Raw genomic sequence first — 23,022 nt, 5'->3', positions numbered from 1 at the left:
ACCCCCATTACTACTCATGTGCCTTGGAACCAATGCATAGTATTGATTCTAAGGCAGAAGGTAAGGGTATAAAAGAAAAAGAAAGTCACTAAATAAAATTATTCTTTTGTTTGACATCTAGGCATATGCAAGTGTTCAACATGACATTGTTGTTGTTACGGAGAAAATAACACAAAGCAGCTTCCTTGTTCTTCTGTTCATAGAATATTAGTTGTAGAGTTGGGAAGGGGCTCTCTTTTCCCTGATGAATGAACTGAGGCCCCAATTGGATTGCCCATGGTGACATAGGTGATGATGGAGTTGGGATTTGATCCCAAATCTCCACTGCTTTTCTCACTGTATCACATAGTCCTCTTTGTATTGCTGAAGCACATTAGCATGAGGACCAAGTTGGTCCTAGACTTTGCCAGGATCCCAAGGGGCTACAGCAATGGCTCTGATGACATGTCTAGAAGGGTGCTCATATTAGCAAACCTTCTTTTAAACGACTGTATACATATTCAACCCTCTGTTTCCAGAATGCCAAGGAACAGCATGCCAGCTTATACATTTAAGTGCTACCTTTGGGGGAATTGCTCATCCTGAACTCCACTTACCAGGTATTCTTTAAACCATAAAATAACCACTTATATAATGCCATGGCCTCTCTTAAAGCAGTGGTATCAAACTGAAATAGAAATGGACCTCTAAACCATACATAAGGATCCCTAAAGGTCATATATTAACTTAGAAAAACACATGTTTATTCTTTCTTTCTTTTTTTATTAATACACCAACACATTAAAATGAGATAGGAGCTCCATTTTATTCTGGTTTGGACCACTCTCAAAAGTTATAGGCTGCCATGTTGGACACCATTGTCCTAAGGAACTCCTAAATTAATTGAAAATGAGAACAATCACTTGATCATGAGTTATGGGCTTGATGCCAAGCCCCTCTCTTTTAGAAAGGAACACAGAGGCAGAAACTTTCCACTTATTCCAATTTCTTATTGAAGGGGGTTGCCTTGATCAAATGCTTGCAGGAGTCCTTCCTACATTATACCCTTTGCTCCACAAACACAGAGAGTTGGGATCAAAGAGCCTGGATACTTACAAACTTGAGAAGGAAAGTGTTTTCTCGGAGAGCTCCAATGCATCCTGCAAATCCTAAAATGAACATAACTCCCCCCACAACCAGGAACAGCCAAACAGGATCAAATCCTCCCAAATCTGTGATTGAAGAGATATTCGACAGGACTCCCTAAGAGGGGGAAAAAGGAACAAATGAAAATACTGCTGAGATAAGTTTTTGTATTTAAAAAATAAAAACAATGTCATAGCCCAAACGATGCCTTCTAGGGTGCAAGGAGGGGAGAGAGGGGCCGAGATCCTTGTAAAAAATTAAATTTATAAAAAAGAAAAACATGTTTTTTAAAAGAGTAATTTCAAAACAATTGGCATGGAACATTAAATCTATTGATACAAAGAATGAATGAGTTTCTTCCCTCTGAAGACTTGAATATTTGCCTGTTGACACTTAAAATGAATTACAGGTATAATTATCCAAAAGAAACTGCCTGTACAACTTAGATGCCTTTTCTTAAGACTTTCACAGCTTTGCTGCAACGAGTCAAGGAAGAATAGCAGAAGATTCCAAATAAAAAACTGGAAAAGAGTTGGGGAGTAGGGACAGGGAGGAGGCCTCTAAACCCAACTGAGCCCTTTGAGATGGCACCAATAAAATTTTTGAGATACTCTTAGCCGTAGGTCACTCTTGCAGCTCAGGCTTCCCTAAATCTCTCCTAAGTGCCAGTCCCACATCACTAAGCTGCCTACTGGACATTTCCAAATGGATGTCCTGAGAGTACTTCAAAAGCAACCTATCCAAAATGGAACTAAACATTTTTCTCCCTAAACCAGCCATCCCTCTAACTCCCACACACACACTTCTAATAGGAAAATCCACCATAGGAGACTAGCTACAAAATCTTGGGGTCCTATTCTTCTTAGAAAAAATTTAATTTAATAAATACCACATGAATTGAGCATTTCCAAACACCTAGAATAACAGAAGGGATGCAAATAAGCTCTATTACAAACAACAAGCTTTTGTTTTAAATATAATAAATTTAACAAGTAGCTTTCAAAATTATCCCATTCATCTATGACCTTGGAGTCATACTCAATATTTTATCCTATTCCCTATGTGCCAGTTACATATTTTTTTAAAAATTAATTTTAAAATATTTTTCCATATTTCCATGCATGTTCTTTCCCTTCCCTCTTCCTTCCCCCCTCCCAGAGCCAATTCCCCAGTTATATTTCTACATTTTCCATCCATTCTGGTTCCTCCCTTTTGTGACCAAAATGCGTAATTCGGGTACTCATGCCCACTTAAATAAACTACTATTGCAACAATCTCCTAACTGGTCTCAATGCTTGCTCCCTTCAACTCACTGTAAATCTAGCTGACAAAATATTTGATCCTAAAGCACTGGTCGGTTTGTGATGTGGTTCTACCCCTCAGCATCCCGCAAAGCTCATGGACCACCTTTCTGAAGTTTTTCCTGAACCACCTAGCATTCTGTTCCTTCTCAAATTATTGTGTCTTTACTTAGCCTGCCTCTGACACTTGGAGCTATATGAGCATGGATGAGCCACTTAATCTCTTTGTGCCTCAGTTTCCAAATCTGTAAAAGCGGAGGGTATTGGAATTCTCTTCTAGCCCTACGTTTAGGATGCTATGTTGCTGAATTAAACTGAATGGAACTGAATTACCTTCTAAAACAAAGAGACTTTATTGGCCCAGTCAGACAATGCCCCCAGAAATAGCAGATATTAAGCAAAGAAGAAGGCTTAATGAAGGTTTTCTTGGACGTGGGACAGAAATACAATTTTTGAGTAATTAGGGGCTGTGCAATGATAAAACAAGCTGCCTTAGTGAGGAATGAGCTCTCCAGCACTGGAAGTGCTGAGACAGTGCCTGGAAAACAATTTCCCAGGGACACTGGGGGGGGAATCCTACATTGGATTGAAAATTATTGATCTCTAAGATTTTCTAATACTTTGCAACATCAGAGGATCCCAAATGCCTTCCAATGCCTTGCATAAGGCCATTAGAAATCATAAAATGTTTGCCTTTATACAGTTCATCCTCATTTAGATCCTTCGGGGTATGTTATTGGGGCAGATAGTGTTATCCCTCTCTTCAGAGGTGAAGGATCCAAGGCCAGCCCAAATCTCCATCTTCTGACTTAGTTCACTGGGAGTTTCCCCCAGTTAGATCTTCCTTTTATGACTCACTAAGGCATGTCCCAAATTCCAATAATTCCTTAGGGACAGGTCCACAGCATGTGCCTTTTAAAAATGAAAGTCCAGTGTTGAATAGAAACAATTATCTGGCAAACCTTGTAACACACTCAAATAGCCACAGAAATACTAGAGAAGACTCCATTCCCAATAGACAGTAAGTTTTAGGCTAGTTTTTCCTCTCTACAATTGGACCCTTTCAAACAATCTTCCCTGAATACTTACTCTTGGAGCAGCCTGCAGGAGTAGTTTTAATTGAGAGAAACTCAACGTGTTGCCATGGAAATAGTAGTCAGCATCGTCTCACTGGCCTGCTAGTTCTACAACATTTATTTCCCAAATTTCAACATATCCAAGGCATAGAGAGAGAGGAACCACTCTATAAAGGACAGTGACAATTTCCTCCTAATATATTCTTGCATATGGCAGGAATTGGTCTAAAACTAGGTCAAGCCTAGAAAAACTTTGTATAGAAGCCTAAAATCATAGGGCAAAGTTTCTGTCTTTTGTTTTTGTTGTCATTTCAGCTGTGTCCAAACCTTCACGAGCCCAAAGATACTGGAGTGGTTTGCCATTTTCTTTTCCAGCTCATTTGACAAATAATGAAACTGAGGCAAACAAGGTAAAGTAACTTGCCCAGGGTCACATAGCACCTAAGTATCTGAGACCAGTTTTAAACTCAGGAAGATGGACTACCAACTAGATGTCTGAAATGGAAGTGAGGTTTAGTTTCCTGCTTCTTTCTAACTTAAAAACATTCTGGTTCCAAAAAAGCATTTACTTGTTTCTAGGAAGAAAATGGAACTAAGCATTATTCCTCCCAATTTGATCCTTTCAATTGCAAGATGCCCAATTAGCTGGCTCCAGTAGCCTCCAATGGTTGTAGTGGATTTTGGGATAGGAGCCTCCAACATGGGAATTTTTTTCCCCCAAGAGCTTGGCAGGTGAAAATGAAGAACTAGAGAAAACTTGTCTAGGGATATTGTTATTTGTGGCTCCTGACACAACAAAAGCAACTACTTGAATAACTTCTAGGCCTATACAAACGAAAGCTCAGAAATTGTATGACAAGAAACTTTAAAAAAAACTCAGGACAGATTGGAAATTGGGATGGGAAATGTCAAGTTCCTGTTGAACTTTGTACAGAGCTCACATTCAAAAGTCTACAAATTTAGGTAGAGAAAGGATTTTAATCTTCAACTCTCTTTACCCAGTTACCTAGTGCCAAAAGTCAACATTTCCACAGTCAATTTGTGAATGTTTTCACTCATGTTGGAACAAGAATTAAGCACATTCCATTCTGCTTTGTACTTCCTTCATCAAGGAATCTAGCAGTTCTACTCCAGGATAAATATAACATATCAAAGATTAGGAGATGCAGCCAAAACAGTACTCAAATTTATATTGAGGCAAATTTATATCTCTGAAAGAATATATTAACATGAAAAAAAGAGAGAGTTGAACAAGCTAGGTTTGGAGTGAATGAAATTGGAAAAATTAACATTAGTGTGCCAAAAGCAAATATAAAAATAAAATTTAAACAGAAATAGCATTAAAAAAGAAAAATTAAAATGATAAAAAAACAAAAACTATTTTAAAGACCAATTTTCCTCCTGATTAATAAGCAGCAAATTTAATTAAATGAAAGTGAAAAAAATCAAATGACCAGATTCTATAAGACACAAATTTGTAAAAAAAATTATTCCTCATTGGATTTAGTAGTGATAATCATGTTAAAAGATATGATCAGGCAATTCATGAAAGAAAAACAAAATTCCCAAAATCAGCTTCAAAAAAGGTTTTGGAGAAATGCAAATTAAAACAACTCTGAAAACCAGCCATCGGTATTCAAGACCTTTAATTTCCTAATTTTTGGAACACCTTCCACCGATGCTACATTCAAGTGAGTCCTACAAAACATAGCAGAGAGATGTCTAGAGTTGTGGTGGCCAAAAAAAAAATCTATTCTATATTAGCCAACATGATCACCAAATGCCACCCATTAAATTGCTAAAAAATGGTCAAAAAACCTTTAAGCTTTAACAAAAAACAGGAAACCAAGGTAGTGTCTTTCCATTGGGAATGGATGAATAAATTATGTATGAATATGAATAATGGAATAGAATGTTATAATGGAATATTATTATGCCATAAAAATTATTTTAAAATATGAATGAAGAGAAATCTTGGAGGAATAATATGAACTGATGCAGTCTGAAATGAGCAGAACCAAAATAATCATTTATACAAGGAGAGCATTGTGTAAAAGAAAACTACTGCTCAGTGAAAGAACCAATGATGACTCCAGAAAAATTGAGGAAGCTTCCCCTTCTCCAATAGACTAGAGATAAAGAATGTGACATGAATTTTCAAAAATAACTACTATGTGAATGCTTTGTATGCCTATACTTATTTATTACAAGGAAGAGCTTTTTATTCAGGGAAAGGGAGATATAAGGGAAAAGTCAGTAGTAGGTAGTGATATTGAATAGAAAGGAAAAATGATAATATATATGATGATCTAATACTTATACCCATATATACAAAATCTCTGTAATATGATAACATTAAAGTTTTAAAATATTCAGAAGGAAAATAAAGCCATGGGGCAAGTGGAAATAAATAGGACAATTTTTTCTTATTTTATCACATGTGCATTTTTCAACAATTATTTGGAGTTAATGAGACTATTTTATTATGTCATATTTATTTTTGCTGCTGTTTTCTAAATTTAGAATGTAAAAAAATAGCAATTCTAGGTGTAATTAAACCCTTTAGTGCCACCTCATCTAAATGAAAAAAAAAGGATGCATATGGATATTTAGCTTCTGGAAGTGTCATGTTGCCATTTTTCTTAGGATCCTCACCATCTAGAACAAGGATGAGCATGCCATTTTGTATCTATATTCTAATACTAAGGCTGAATGTCTCCCAAAATGAATATGAGATCAGTTATTTCTATAGTTTGGCCTATATCACTATTGTTTTGAAACAGAAAGTGATTTCCCTGAGTATTTTACACTCTTGAACAGAAATGTATATGAATAAAAAATTAAGGAATTTAAAAATTAACAAACTACACTTTTTAGATTATAAATGGATTGATTTATCTAATGAGTCAGGAATCAAACCTTCCCCTCTAATCCATGGAGATGCTGAAAAGGCAGTCACCAGTCTTGGTTGTGGGGGCTGCTTCTTATGAGTGCTTGAGGACCTTATACTGTCAGGAAACAAGGAATCTCCTTATTGGTTGAAGAGCTGGAGGAATTGTGAATGTACAAAAGGGATAGCCTATATCTTCACAGTGTTGAGCAATACCCAGGGGTGGCTGGTCCATTCTTTATCCTGGATGTCAAGTGGTCAAATGCTTATGGAAACTAAAGCACAAGACCTGCTGAGACAGGTCAAAAGCTGCATTAGAATCATCTCTTTATTTTTTTGGCTCTTTCCTGATTTTTTTCGTTAACCCTTATCTTTCATCTCAGAGTCAATACTCTGGTTGGTTCTAAGGAAGAAGAGTGGTAAGGACTAGGCAATGGGGGTTAAGTGACTTGCCCAGGGTCACACAGCTAGGAAGTGTCTGAAGCCATCTTTTCTTTTTTTTAAAGTTTGTTTATTTAAGAATATTTTTCCATGGTTACATGATTCATGTTCTTTCCCTCCCCTCCTCCTACCCCCTCCTGTAGCCAACAAGTGATTCCAGTGGGTTTTACATGTGTCATTGATCAAGATCTATTTCCATATCATTAATATTTGCACTAGGGTGATCATTTAGGGTTTATAACCCCAATCATATCCCCATTGACCCATGTGATCAAGAAGTTGTTTTTCTTCTATGTTGCTACTCCCACAGTTCTTTCTCTGGATGTGGATGGTGTTCTTTCTCATAAGACCTCCAGAATTGTCCTGGATCATTGCATTGCTGCTAGTAGAGAGGTCCATTACATTCAATTGTGTGAGGCCATCTTTTCTGATCTATCCTAAGACAAATGTCCAAGATAATGGCCAGGACTGAAAGTGACAGATTCAAATCTGGCTTAAATGCAAGCAGCTTTGAATGCTGCTTGATATTTTGATGAACTTAAGGATCAGCCTCTGAGCAGACTGGATCAGTATTTTTACTATTCTGTGCTTGGGAGTCTTTTTACCTTTAGCCTCTCTCCTGTGTGTAATAAAAAATTATTTCTGTTTTGTTAAGTTTTCATTGGGAAGATTCTAGATATGAGTTATAAGTAAAACTGTCCCCAAATGAGTTTCTTAAATGGAGACTGAATGGATCCAAGAGTCAGAGTACAGGGAGTCTAATCCCTCTCATGTGATGTGGGCTCCACAAGATTGAATGTAGTCCAAACCCTAGGCTTGGGTTGAAAGCAATAGAGCTTCTTGGGTGGTGAAGGGAATACCTTGTTACACTGGAGACCCAGAAGCAGTTTCTCAAGGTCAAATGGGCAGAGAGGTGCTGCCCAGTCGTGCTCACTTTATAGGGGTCTGGAGAATTTTGCTTTCTTCCCCTATGAGCCCCAGTAGAAAAGGAATGCTGAGATAGGTCCCAAGGCCTCAGAATTCTTCATTTATGTCACAAAAAGATTACTTCCAAGAGGGAGGTCAAGGCAAATGACATCTGCCTTGCCCATCTCAGTGAGCTCTTTTTCCTCAGTAAAGTATGAGATAGGAAGCAAGAACTGCTGGAAGGAAAGCAAGAATAGTTTGTAAGAGAAGCAGAAGTATAGATAAGTACTGTGAGTACTGAAAAAGAATGAAAAAGTCTTTATCTTCTGTCAGTAAAGGGTTAGATTAGATGATATAAAATGGGGGATGATTCTAGTCAACAGGAAGTGATAGTTATCTAAGACAATGAGATATAGAAGTAAATAAGAGATGGGGGTTGGCAAGGAACAAGTGAAGACTGGACTAAGAATTCCAAGGTAGATGATAGTATGCAGGCCAAATGAACAGGGTCCAGCCAGGGAAAGTAGGAAAGTCAAGCCCAATAAGAGTGATTGAGCTTGGAAGATGAGGGATGGAAGCACTGGAGGTAGTTGCACTGTTTAGGAAGAGAGAAGAGTAGACTTTAATAAGAAAAGATGCAAGATGGAAAGATGAAAAATGGGGGATATAGGTCCTTGTAATACTAATGAAGATTAATTTGAGAAGGGGCCCCAAAGGGTGACAAATAAAAATAAAACTATAAAACACAACATAATACATAAACAACCCAAGTGTTATGCTAGTACCCCCCAAATTTAAAAATCTACCCATTACCCCTCCCAGGAAGGGTTCAGAGAAATGCTTAGAACCTTGAGGAAACATTTATGTTGGAACATGAACAAGAATGATAAAGGTTCAGAAGTCATGGGTGGGCTGCCATCTGTACTGATGGAAAGAATATTCACACCGATGAGAGCACAGATCCATCAAAATTAAGCCACCAGCTTTTTAAAACTTTGTAGTATAAAATGAAATATTATAACACATATAAACAGTGTGACACAAAACATCCATGAGAGACTGATGATTTGATGAAAGGAGGAAACAGTTCTGGGATCTTGGGAAAACAGAATCAATCTCATTTCCAATTAAGATTCAAACATCTTTTTCCCCCCACTAAAATGTGAGGAAGTAATCCCCAATTATGAAAATCAGTGCCTAGGGCATCCATGCATGATGCCCCAAAGTGAGGATTTGAGAACTTTATCTGAATTATTCAGGCCAGCAGCTGCTCATTTCCATTGTACCAGAATATCTTGTTAGTAGAGGCATTTTTGGAATGTCTCAACAGGATTGAACTAAACTCAGATAGCTGAATCAGCTTTTTGCCCAAGTTACCTGGAACCTTGTTTCAAGTAACTGTCTCAGACTCAAATCACAGGCAATTGATATTCAGTAGAAAAAACATGAACCCTGGGTTCAAATCAACTCTGCCACCTATTCCCCCACCTGAAAGGGGAAATCACCTAAGCTCTGTAGGGCTCAGTTCTTCCACTATAAAATGAAGAGGATGGACTAGATGGCTTCTCAGGTCACTTCCAGATCTGTGATCTACAAACCCTGACATCTGGTGGTAAAATGACTGCCTCACTTAACATCAATGGTTCTCTCATTTTCCTTATTGTAAAAATAATTCCAGATACTGTGTGAATTTAACAGGAAGGAACTCCAGGCCATGTAAACAAAGTAAGTGACAATGGCAGAATCAAAACTTCAGAAAAAAAAAATTATCCAAAGGAAATCAAGATGAAAAGGCGTCTCTCTGGCGGAAGCCCTTCTGAGGATCCTTTCCTACTGTTCCTGTGTGACCCTCAATATTATTTTTCAGCATAATCTTCTATTATTATTATTATAGTTAAAGGCAAAAAGAGTCAAAAAGGCAAAGTAGCATAGCCTCCTACTCACACCTAAAAATGACTTTCTCCTACCTGACTGATGTTTTACCAATAATGTTGTTTTTCTTTTGAACTGAGAACAGACACTCTCTCTCCTGACCTGACTTTAATGGGGTATGAGAGCCCCAAATGATCCATGAATGTTGACTTTCTCTGCTGAGATTGGTGAATGTAGGAGTAAAGCTACTACTTTTCTCTTTTTAACCTTTATGTTTTATCTTAGAATCAGTATGAAGTATTGGTTCCAAGGCAGAAGAGAGATAAAGGCTAAACAAGAGGGGTTAAGTAACTTGCCCAATAGGAATATCAGATTTGAACCCAGGATCTCCCATCTCCAGGAGCCACCTAGCTGCTCCATCACTACCACTTTTAGTCAATCAGGTTTAAAAGGTTAAACACCTTCTCTGTGCCAAGCACTGTGCCAGGCATTGTTTACAAATATTATTCCCTTTGATCCTTCTGTTCTCAGAAAAATGTATAAGGATCTCATGATTCAAGAGCAAACTACATTCATGCGATGGCAATATCTGTACCTAAGATATCCCTGAACAAATACTTGCTTACATGTATAATTATACTCCCCAATTTATTGACTAGTGCAAACCCTGTGGCCTAGAGATATCACTCCTATGCCTTCAAAGAAATCAGAGAAATAAGAAAATATATGCACACAAATATTTACATCACCTCTTTTCATAATAGACCCCAAATATCCTAGATTATTGCATTCCTGCTAGTAGAGAAGTCTATGAGCAGCAATGCAATGATCCAGGACAATTATGAGTGAATTATGATGAAAAAACATTGTCCACATCTAGAGAAAGAACTGTGGGAGTAGAAACACAGAAGAAAAACAACTGCTTGATCACATGGTTTGATGGGGATATGATTGGGGATGTAGACTCTGATCACCGTAGTGCAGATATCAATAATATGGAAATAATCTTGATCAATGACACATGTAAAACCCAGTGCAATTGTGCTTCAGCTATGGGGGTTGGGTGGGGGGAGGTGAGGGAAAGAACATGATTCATGTAACCTTGGAATATTCTAAATTAATTAATTAAATAAACTTATAAAAAGAATAGAATAAAAACCTGTTAGCTCAAAATAATAATAATAATATTAGACCCCCAAATGTATACAAAGAGAATACCTATCTAACAAGGATGGCTCAACAAAATATGGTATATGAACATAATGGTTTATTATTATATCACAAGAAATGACTAAATGGAAAATTTCAGAGGAAAGTGGAGTCATCAGAACTAGAACAAATGATATAATTATACTGTTATAGAGAAAACTTATCAACATTAGGAAAGTTGAAAGACTTTAGGACTTCAATCAGTGCACTGATAAATAAGTCCCAAAGACTAAAGATGAAGAATACCAACTTCTCACTGCCCTAGTGAGGGGATGGATTGGAAATGCACAAATGGAGGGGCAGCTAGGGAGCACAGTGGATAGAATACCACACCCAGAATCAAGAGAACCAAGGTTGAAATATGGCTTCAGACACTTCCTAATAGTATGACCCTGGGCAAGTCACTTTAATCCCAATTGCCTTACTCTTGCTGTTCTTCTGTCTTAGAGCCAGTATGAAACAGCTTTTAAGGATTTTTTTAAAAATGAAAAATAAATAAAATGAAGCACAAAATGTAACAAACGTCATTTGGGCTTATTCAATGTAGAAATTAGTTTAGTTGGAATACGTACATTTTAATATTTGTTAGAGTTTTAATCTTTTGTTTTTTTATCTTTGTTACTGTTGTTGCTATTAAATGAGGTGCAGAAAGGGAAAGAGAATAAATACCTATTAAATTTGGAGGAAAAAAAACACACAAAACAGAGACTTATATTTGGAACTGCTTTTTTTTTTTTAAACCCTTCCATCTTAGAATCAGTACTAAGTATTGGTTCCAAGGCAGAAGAGTGGTATGGGATAGGCAGTGGGGGTTAAGTGACTTGCCCAGGGTCACACAGCTAGGAAGTGTCTGAGGCCAGATTTGAACTCGGGACCTCCCTCTCTAGGCCTGGCTTTCAATCCACTGAGCTGGGTAGCTGCCTTCTGCTACTACTTTTAACCCTATAACAATGAAGAGAGGGACGCAAAGAAAAGGATGGATAATCAAAAGGAAACAATTATTTCATTCCTCTAGTCTTCTGCCTTATAGACCTAATCCCACTTTTTTTTTTAGAATAGCAGAGATCCCTCCCCAAAAATGGGCTAGTCATATGGAGAGGGAAATAGATAGACAATCAAATCGCTCCATTGATAACCTTGTGATGTCTGAAGAGAGCATGGAAGGTGAACTTGTTGGAAAGACTAGATAAGTCATTGGCATGGATTGGCTGGAATGAATGAGTTCTGGCCTGCACTGATGAAGGAGATTTAAATTCATCCAAATTTATGAGACTGATAAGCTACTGGAGTATTGGAGAGTCCAACTAATGTCATAAGCAACATTACCCACATTATTTCAGCTCTTGGCTATTGACCCTTATAAGATACCAGAGATTGGAATCAGTCAGTCTCCCCTGAAACCCTGAGGCCATCATATCCCTGGAAAAACAACTGATTGGCCAGAGTTCTCTGTAGTATATCAGGTAAATGAGATCATTGGCAAAGAGATAACTTTTGCATTGTCCTATCCCTCACTCTATTCAACACTTCAGCATTCAATGGCAAAATGTAGATCTGGAGGGAAATAGTGATTGTATTTTAAATAATAAATGATTATGAATAACTGTAAATTTCAACAAAAGTAGAAAACGTTTAAATTGTTTGTATTTGAATAAATGAACTCCTAAATATGAAATATCTCCTAACAGTCTGTCACTCCCTCTGAGACACCATCAATTTTCTTTGTTTATCCCTATCTATACATTTCATAGAGTCGAAGTGTTCTCTTGGATCTGTTTTTTTTTTTAACTTTCTGTTTTTTCCAGATTTCTCTGTGTCCCTCAGAGCTATCAATCTGAATTGCATTATATTATTATATGAGTCCACAGGTTAATTCAGCCTATCATTGGATATTTTGGGTTATTTCCAGTTTTATATAAAAATTTCTGTGAACAGACACGACTTTATTTTTCATAACACGTTCAGGTTACATTCTCAGTTATGGGTCACAGGTTATGATTTTAAAAAAATGTTTGCAATGGATTGTAAGATTTCCTTCCCAAAAAGATTTCAAGTGCAATTCTACTAAGACTGTGTGAAAGCAAAAATTATTTTAACATTTGTTAAATTTGCCTCAAAATTATTTTAACAGTTATTAGTGACTTCTTTTCAAAGAGATACACCATGTGTGTTTTCTCTATGTATATTCATATCCTTTGAACATTTTTGCTATTCAATACTATGTGTTGTCGAATATTTTTAACAAAGCCTTATAAATTTTGTGTCATGATTTTATTGATCATATTAGCCATAATTATAACATGCACTTGGATATGTCACCTCTCTAAGTTTGCCTGCCTGTTCATCTTTAGGATACTGACAGTATATATGGTCAGAAAATTGGACCTAAAGTTAAACACGAGGAATATTAGGAAGTTACAACAATCTTTTAAAAGACTTAAAAATGGCCATCAATGGGAATACTATTGTGCTAAAAGGAATAATAAAGTGGAGGAATTCCATGGAGACTGGAACAACCTCCAGGAAGTGATGCAGAGCGAAAGGAGCAGAACCAGGAAAACATTATACACAGAGACTGATACATTGTGGTACAATCGAAGGTAATGGACTTCTCCATTAGTGTCAATGCAATTTCCCTGAACAATCTGCAGGGATCTAAAAAAAAATACTACCCACAAGCAGAGGATGAACTGTGGGAGTAAAAACACCGATGAAAAGCAACTGCTTGGCTACAGGGTTGGAGGAGATAAGACTGAGGAGAGACTCTAAATGAACACTATAATGCAAATTCCAACAACAGGGAAATGGGTTCCAGTCAAGAACACATGTGATAACCAGTGGAATCATGCATCGGCTATGGGAGAGGGAAAGGGGGGGGGGGGTGGGGGGGAGGAAAAGAAAATGATCTTTGTTTCCAGTGAATAATGTATGAAAATGACCAAATAAAATAATGTTTAAAAAAAAATGGCCATCAATGGAGAGCAAAAGTGAGGGGTGATTAGGCTACAACATAGAAATCAGCAACTTCAAAGAGGGACCAGAATAAAAAGATGTCATCAGAGATATGTTAGAAGAGAAAATAGGCTGGTGAAAGACAACCCACTACCAATCAAGAGACCTCTGCATTATCCTTTGCGTGTGAGAAAAAAAAAGATCCTTAAGTGGACCCCTTAAGGAGATCTTGTAGATGGATTGCCTAGACATATGATTTTACTGGCATATCAAAACGTCTGGTAAATAAATTCCCTTTACTAACAAATTAGAAGCTCTTATAACTTCTAGTCTTGAGTTGCTTGAGACACAGGTATTGTCAAAGAAGATTCAAACTCAAGCCTTTCTGGCTCCAACCTGGTCCTTGAATCACTAAATAATACTTCCTCTTACTCATTCACAGATATTTATATCCCTTCAAAAACTGACAAACAGGTATTATATTATTGTCCTCTGCTTTTTGTAACTCATCTGAATATGGTTTAAGTGTTCATGATATAGCTGCTATTAGTGTGAGATGTAGCGGACCCTGGAACTAATAAAACCCGAGTTCAGCATCGGTTCTGACACATACCGACTTGAGACAAATAAAGGCAGCATTTTAACCTCGAGGTGTGGGTCTATATGTATGTTTTCACACATAGATTAATGAAATGATGTTTTGTACATTTATGGGTCCTTAGTAGGAATCTTTCTTTTCCATTGACTTTTTCCAGTCTTTTTCTGACTTTTCCAGTCGTCCTGCCCTCCTTTTATGAGTCAATTCTTCTTTTGAGAACTGCTTACATTCTTTGACCACTGGTCTATTAGGAAATGGATTTGGGACTTATTTTTTAGTTATAAGTGGTCAATCTTCAATACAAACCCTTATTTTTAGGAGTCTAATGCAAAGATTTCCTCCTCCCATTCAATTGCTTCCCCTTCTTATCTTAGATGATTTAATTTCATCTTTAGAAGATTTTCAGTTTTAAGTAATCAAAATGACCTACTTTATCTTTTGCAACTGCTTCTGTCTTTTAATTGGTTATGTATATGTTTTGAATTTATTTTGGAATATGTTCTAAAGTGTTGGTCTAATCCTAATTTCTGAAGGACTACTTTCCAGGTTCCCTAGCTGATTAAAAAAAAAATCAAATAGGGAGTATTCTCTTAAGTAAGTACTGTTATCTGAGACCCTAGGTTCTTGAGTTCCATTGTTTCTAATTCTTGTTTAGTCTGTTCCATTCATCTTCTTTTATTTCTTCCTTCTCTGTCTTTACACCTTTAATTTCTTTATCTTCTCTTATTACTATTGGTAGCATTTCCACAACTATATATATATAAATAAATAGTGGGGTGAGTGGGCATTTTTACTATATTTCTGTGCTTACTGGGAAAGTTTCTAATGAATTCTTTTTGTCTGTGTTTTTGGAGATTTGTTGCTTTTCTAGGGCTTTTTAAAAAGTTGAATGCTCACTGGTGAAGATGTGGCAAGGCTGCAGAACTCTGGGAGCTGCAGATTTTTTTTTTTTTGCATGCCCCATCCCTCTGTCTAGCCATCCAAAGCAAACACTTTCTCCCTCAGCTCTCTCAGGTAATGTGGGAGCTCATTGACAGCTTAAATTTTACCTCTGGGCACTCAAACTTGTTAAAGGTTCACCATCACTGTGCTACATCATTGATCTGTTTTTTTTCTCTCTATTGACGAACATGCTTATAAACAAATAAATTTTCGGTTAAGAAATTCTTTGGCTATGTACCAAATGTTTTATATTTTATCTCATTAACATCTTTTATCTTTGTTGTCATTTTCTTTTGAGAAATCATTGTTTCTAAAGTTTAATTTTTGACTCATTGATTCTTGTTGTCTCCCTTCCCTCATCCTTTCCCCTTCCTGAAGTAGACAAGCAATTCCACTGTGACCCACTGGTTTTTAAAGATTACATTTAATCTTCAGTTAAATTTGAATATTTTCTTCAAAGCTTATTTTTATTTGTTATAATTTTTATTGCTCCATGATCAGTAAAGTATATGTCTAGTACTTTTCTTCAATTGAGGAGATTTTTAGGACCCAGAAATGGTCAATTTTTATAAAGAGATCAAGGACAAATGGCAATGTGTATAATTTTGATAAACATTTTGTAGTCATCATATCACTATAAAATGTCATCTATCTCTGTTAATACTATTGTTATACCTGTAATTGTAATTTTATCTTTATCAGCTTTTCTCTTTTATTATATGTTGTGATGTTCTTGACTTTTAGTTTTTGTGTTTATATCTGGTTTAACTTTATAGTTCCATGAAGAAACCCAGTTTTATTTTGATCATACTAAATCTATAAACTGATTTTGAGTTTCAACACTTTTTATCATGTTCATGTACTCCATCTATGAATATTGATTATTCTTGCAATTATACTAATCTACTTTTAATCTTTCCACTATTATTTTATAGTTGACAAGCTAAGGCATTGTGTATCATACTGTGTATGTGTAGGTAAATTAATTTATAAGTAGTTTTTTCTTATGGTTATAAATAGAATTTATTTAAAATTTTCTTTGCAGGATGTTTAGATATTATTATATGAATGGAAATAATTTTAAATGTTTCTCTTATATAAAACCTACCTTGTCAGATTCATTATTTGAAGTATTATTTTTGTTCAATGACTTCTTTTATGCATAGGATTATGCTATCTGAAGATGCTATTTTGACCTCTCAATTTATCATGTTAATCCCATGGATAGTATTTTCTAATTTCACTGTAGTTACTAATATTTCCAATATCAAGTGAAACAAGGACATGCATTGATTATTAAATAGATATGCTTAGAACTTTGAGCCTTTGTTTACTGAGTCATTTCATCTTTCAAATGCCACAATACCTAATTTTAGTTAGTATTTTCCTGTTTGTTCATTGTATATTATGCTTCCTCCTAGTTTCAAATGGGTCCATCTAATTATAATAATGAAAAAATCTCTCCAGTCTACAACTTCTTACTGTTTTTCTCATGAAGGAATATTAGATCTATTGACAGTCATAAGACCACCTTGTATTATATTTAATTACTTTGTATATATTGACATTTATTCACATATATAAATATATATTTATGCTTGTCTCTCATAGGATATAAGCTCCTTTGGAGTAAGAATTGTTTCATTCTATATATTTATAACTTCCTTTCACCTAATACCTGGCAGATATTGGCAAATGATCGATTGATTATTATATCAATAGTTTTCCTGATAGACAATCCTGATACGCTTGATCAAAATTGTTTGGTCAGATCATAATGAATACTATTTTTTTAATGAATGACTGTAGCTGTCCTTTAAAAATTTTTTATTTTTGTTCATTTCAACGGGTCTATAGTTTTACCTTTTCAGATGCTATTTTTACTCTGTTTAAAGTGAAGATGGAATTTGCCTCAGAAAACTGGTTGGTTTCTATTCTTTATCTACGAATCATTTGTATTTCAAACTTGTGAAAATGTTTACCCAAGAACTTGTCTAGACAAGATAATTTTGTAGGCCAATTCATTAATGATTTGTCATAATTCTTGCAGAGACTAATTGAGTTTAATTTAGTATTTCCTGATGATACCTTTCCATTAATGGAAGTTTTAAATTTTCTCCTTTTGTGTCAATCACATTAGACTAAAATCCTAATTTGATTATTTCTTTGTTACCAAAGTTCATTTTGTTTAAATAAAAATATCATTTTGCTGAAACTAAAAATTTAAAAACCAAAAACTATATTATTTAAATTTTTTAAAACACATTTTGTTTAAATCTTAACTGCAAATACTATTAAGAGCTGGGTGGCTCAGTGAACTAAGAGTCAGGCCTAAAGATGGGAGGTCCTGGGTTCAAATGTGACCTCAGATACTTCCTAGCTATGTGACCCTGGGCAAGTCACTTAACCCCTATTGCCAGCTTTTGCCATTCTTTTGCCTTAGAACCAATATGCAGTATTATATTAAGATGGAATACTATTTTTAAAGAGTTTAAAAAAACTACACAAGGAAATCTCAGCCATTAAATCTAGTAATTTTTCTACTGCATGTAGGTATTTCTTTCTAAGCTCCTTGAGGGCAAGGACTGTCTTTTGTACTTTTTGTATCACCAGTACTTAGCACCATGTCTGACACATAAATATTTTTCATTGACTGATTTGTTCATAAATTCTCAAGGTGGTTTTAAAAGACATTCTCTTGCTTTCAAATAGTAGTCAATAAGAGATAATTTGGGAAGGGGGGGTGCAGCTGGGTGTCTCAGTGGATTCAAAGCCAAGCCTAGAGATGGGAGATCCTAGGTTCAAGTCTGGCCTCAGACACTTCCTAGCTGTATGACCCTGGCAAGTCACTGAACCCCCATTGCCTAGCCCTTACCACTCTTCTGCCTTGGAGCCAATACATAGTATTGAATTATTACATACATAGGATTCGCTCCAAGTCAGAAGGTAAGGATTTTGAGAGAGACAGAGACAGAGAGAGAGAGAGAGAGACAGAGACAGAGACAGAGAGAGACAGAGACAGAGACAGAGAGACCTGACAGAGAGACAGACAGACGGACAGACAGACAGACAGACAGGCCGACAGACAGACCGACAGACCGACAGACCGACAGACAGACCGACAGACCGACAGACAGACAGAGATTTGGGGGATCTAATCTTGTTCTTTTAATTTTTTATACTTTTATCCAATGTTATTTGACTTATATTATTCTCAAACAATCTGATTATAGTCAAATGTGTACTTTTGAAGGTAATTTAATCATATTTGTAAGAAATGTAAGAAAACTATTTAATTCTGAAGTATAATAAGTAAGTGACCCAGGAACTAAAAGATAAGATTTCTTCAGACTAGGTGACTGGATTCTTTCCATTAGCAAGTGCACGTTGTCCTTGCCTAGTCAAGAAATTTTTCTTCACCTCAAGTAGAGTGTCAAGTTTTTGTTTTTTAAAAAACATCCTCTGGAATGATATTTAGTCTAAGGTTTCATCAAGTCTGTTATTTTGTCCTGCATATCACTACTAATCTTTCAGGATCTGTTATTTTTGGAGCTATTTTTGTTACTTGTTGATCTGTTTAATTTTATTTATTCTGCTATGTGATATTTCTATTGATGAATTTGAGGTTTTAATTACCTGAACATATTTATATCTCCATTTATTTCGTTTTCATAATATCATTGCCTCACTTTCAATTGTTTTAACTTGTATATTGGGGGTGATGTTTTTTCCCTTGGAGTTTTTAGATCATAGAATTTGCTTCCGTATCATTATATTTTTCTTCTCTTTATTCATTATCTCCATTCAAAGGGGTCCAGTGGTAGGAGAGGTGGGCCACCTAAAGATATCCTGGGTGAGAGTTATAGCTTCATGCATCTTGATTTTGAAGGTAATGGCTAGAAGTTCCTGCTCATCCTGGAGATAGGAATTGGAGTAGAAGAGGCTTCAGTACAGAGGGATTTGGGAGGTTCAGATCCTGGAGGTCTGAGGATGGATGGGGCAGAGGTGGAAACTGTCCTCAACTGGAGATGTGAGCTCTGAATGTGGCAGTAGAAGAGCTGCGCTGAGACCTGGGGGTCTGACTTGAAACTTTTAGAAACCAGTGGAAAAGAAGGGTTGTAAACTTGTAAAATTGACCTGTTGGCCCTCCAGGACTGGAGCTGTGGATGTGGGTGTAGACTCCATGGTAGGGAGCACCTACATGTTGGAACTATGAATGTGTGCAGATATTCTGGCAACTGCTTGAGGAGGCAGCTGTGGATGTGGGCTGACATCCTGGCACTTGTAGAGGAGGCAGCTGTGTATGTGGGCAGATATCCTGGCACTTTTTAAAGGATGCAGTTGTGGGTGTAAGCAGATAACCTGGCAGCTCTTGGAGGCCAGCTTTCTGGAAGTAGAGGGAAGAATGCTGTACGGCTACCATATGCCAATAGAGGATAGGGAAAAGCCTGGCTTCCTAATGATGATGATGATGATGATGATGATGATGATGATGATAATGACAATGACAACGATCATGATGGCAATGATGATGATGACAATGATGATGAAGATGACGGTGATGATAATGAAAGCTAGTGTTTATGTATTCTGCTTTAAGGCTTACAAAGCACTTTAGAAATATCTCACTTTATCTAGCAGCCATTGGAAATCTGGGGCTTCCGGGCTTCTCAGCTGTGGAGGGGAGAAAAGAGATGTAACTGAGTTTGGTCTGAATTGTAGAAGTGGACATGATTGGAGTCTACATCCTTCAGGAGAGAATTTAACTGTAGCTATATGAGCTCAGAAGCAGCACCAGCACCAGCCGCTATCCCTTGTACTGCTAGAAGAGATTTAAATCATTTATTGTTTGTCTGTATACTGTTTTAGGGAAGGTAATATTTTTAGGTTGCTAAAGGGATTTAAGTAGGACTTAATCCACTGTGTCTTTTTATTCAACATCTTAATGATAGTCCTAATGATTATACTTATTAAATACTGAATCCAATATTGGTCACAGCACCAAATAACAATAAGAAGTAACTAATACTGCCCCCAATGCTCCTGTTCTTTCTTTCATGAAAAAAAAAGTTTTTAAAGCTCATCCTTCCAGCTGTGACCCAATTCATGGATCTACCTTTTAGGTATTTTCTAAAATAAATGTCACTTTATTGTACTCAACAGGATTTACTGATTTCCGGGGCTATGTTTGAGCTCAGTGGGGAACACCCTGTCCAGACTCCCTGTGCTGGCCACTCAGAAATTGTGCTTGTTTTAGAAGTTAACCCAAAGGGTTTCAACAACATGTCCTTTGGAGTTACTATAGCAACCATGCAGTATCTTCTTTAGAGTATCCCTAGGGCTCCCAGGCTCATCAAATTATAAACTGGAGTCCAAGACCCACGGATCAAAGATGAAATGATGTAAGAAACACAACATGTGTGCCCCTTCACAGTAGCAGGGGAAAGTTATTCCACCCTGATTAGGGAGGTGGAGATGGGAAGTCCATATTCTACCACTTAGTTGTCTTTCTCCCAGCTCCTATCCCAACAACTCAATACACCAAATGCAGATGGGATCTCCATTAGACCATGTGTTTCAAATGTTTTATTAATGAAGTAGTGAAGTACAGTCTAGTAGAGCAAATCAACATTAGCAGTTGTTCTGTCATTCAGTCATGACTGACTATGTATGAACCCATGTACATGCCAAATCCTTCCATTGTCCACCATCTCCCTATTCTATTCAATCTCGTGTTCATTATTTTCATGGCATAATCGATCCATCTCATTCTCTGAAGCTCCCTTTTTCTTTTGCCTTCAATCTTCCCAACATCAGGTCTTTTCCAGTCTTCTCATTATGTGGTCAAAGGATTTAAGTTTCATCTTTAGCATTTGACCTTCCAGTGGACAGTCTGAATTACTTTTTTTAAATATTGGCCAATTTGATCTGCTTGCTGTCTTCTCCAGCACCACATTTTGAAAGAGTCAATTTTGTAGTACTCAACTATCCTTACATCCCAACTCGCACAAGTATAGTATAGTTTGTCTCTTTTTAAAGAAGAACAATGACATTTTGGGTGATGACTTAAGCATGAATTGGATTTAAGTAAGGGGGAGTTGTACAAAATTGTTGATCTTACTCTCTCCTCCAGAGTCATCAAAGTCCAGTGACAAGACAAAAAAAAAAGAATGACTGATGAGACCCCAGAATGCAGTGGATGATTTTGGCATCTTCAATGTCTGACAAAGCTCTAAGAACACCACAGCAGCTGCTTCAGCTGCCTTTGTGGCCATTGCAACAAATTGTTCTCATCCACCTATTCTACAAGAAGAAGTTTTCAAAAGCTTGGGATAGATATCCCCCAAATTCACCAAAAGCTTTGAAGCATGTCAGTTTCCCTCTACTGACAGGACTCTCATGGCCATATATTGCTACTAAAAAAATAAAAAACTTGAACACATTATCTATATCTAAAACTGTATGACTCCATCCATACTTAATAGTCTGTCACCTCACTGTTGAGATATGCTTCACCATCTGAAGTCCCAATTAGTCATGGCATTGATCCAAGCCTCTCTGAGTTTATATAAATAGTTTTCTTCTTCCATTTATTTTACTTTGATTCAATTCATAATTCTTCCCAGGTTTCTCTGAATCCTTTATGTTTTTTATTTCTTATGGGACAATAATATTCCCTGACATTCATATGACACAATTTGTTTAGCCATCCCCAAATCCATAGGCCCCTTTCCTCCCAGTTCTTTATTACCACAAAAAAATACTGCTCTATACTTTTTTAAAATGTGGTCAGTTTTAAACATGATTCCTTGAAAATAAAAATCATCTTCTATTCCACTCTCCCCTCCCCACCATCCCACTTCCCATTGCCGAAGTGCAATTCCACTGGGTATTATGTGTGTCCTTGATCGGAACCTATTTCGATGCTGTTGATGTTTGCACTAGGATGTTCCTTTAGGGTCTATATCCTGTTAGATTTTAAATAGTTTTGAGCGTTAAATAGTTGTAGATAAGAGAGTGGGAGCCATAAACTGTGATAATTAAAATGTTTGGGAGCAAGGGAAACATATAACAATTATGACCGCTGAAATATGTTTTTTACTGTGTCTTGGTTTTATATAAATATAAGATGGTCACCAGGGAATATATTCCCAATTTATGAATATGCCCAAGCCAACTGGGTTTTATAGAGAAATTTAATTTATAATACACTGATTAATCAATAGAAAAGAGAGAAAGGAAGAAAGGAATAAGAATGAAGGGCCTCAAGCCAATAAGGCCTAGACCTCAGTCCTAAGAGATAAATCAGTCAGTTGGTTTTATCACTCACCCAAGATCTCTCTAGGTAAGGCTTCTCATGCCAATCTCAGGCTCCACCTTCAACAGAGCCTCCTTTCAAGAAATGTTTCCAGAGAATCCTCCTCCTGACTCCTCCTGAGTTCTCCTTCCACAGCCTCCTTCAAGACCTCTCCAGGAGCTCTCCCTCCAGGACCTCTCTCCTCTCAGACCTCCTTCAGAGCATCAACCCCCTCTCCCTTCAGTCCTCAGACCTCGCTATCTTTAAGCAAAAATCTAAGTTCCCTCCCCTCAGTTGTCACATCTACCAATCACTGTCGATGTCTCCTTTGTGCCAATGGTGGCTCTAGCTTAACCCAGGACCGCCCAGAGGTCTGTCCCTTTTGCACATGTCTGTTGAAGGTCATATTCTCA

The 23,022-nt window shown here is 36.7% G+C and overlaps 1 protein-coding gene across 1 annotated transcript in view; it reads right to left on the bottom strand.

Annotated features, from left to right (window-relative positions):
• Positions 1 to 23,022, bottom strand: part of TSPAN5 (tetraspanin 5) — a 216,541-nt gene that overhangs the window by 16,403 nt on the left and 177,116 nt on the right. The window contains exon 3 of the mRNA XM_001370035.4: positions 1,096 to 1,242. Coding sequence (XP_001370072.1) covers positions 1,096 to 1,242 — 147 coding nt within the window. The remainder of the gene's footprint in view (positions 1 to 1,095; positions 1,243 to 23,022) is intronic.

This window comes from Monodelphis domestica, chromosome 6, assembly GCF_027887165.1.
Source record: "Monodelphis domestica isolate mMonDom1 chromosome 6, mMonDom1.pri, whole genome shotgun sequence".
Classification (NCBI taxonomy): Eukaryota; Metazoa; Chordata; class Mammalia; order Didelphimorphia; family Didelphidae; genus Monodelphis; species Monodelphis domestica.
The sequence above is the reverse complement of the archived record's forward strand: the minus strand, read 5'-3'. Positions and strand labels throughout refer to the sequence as shown.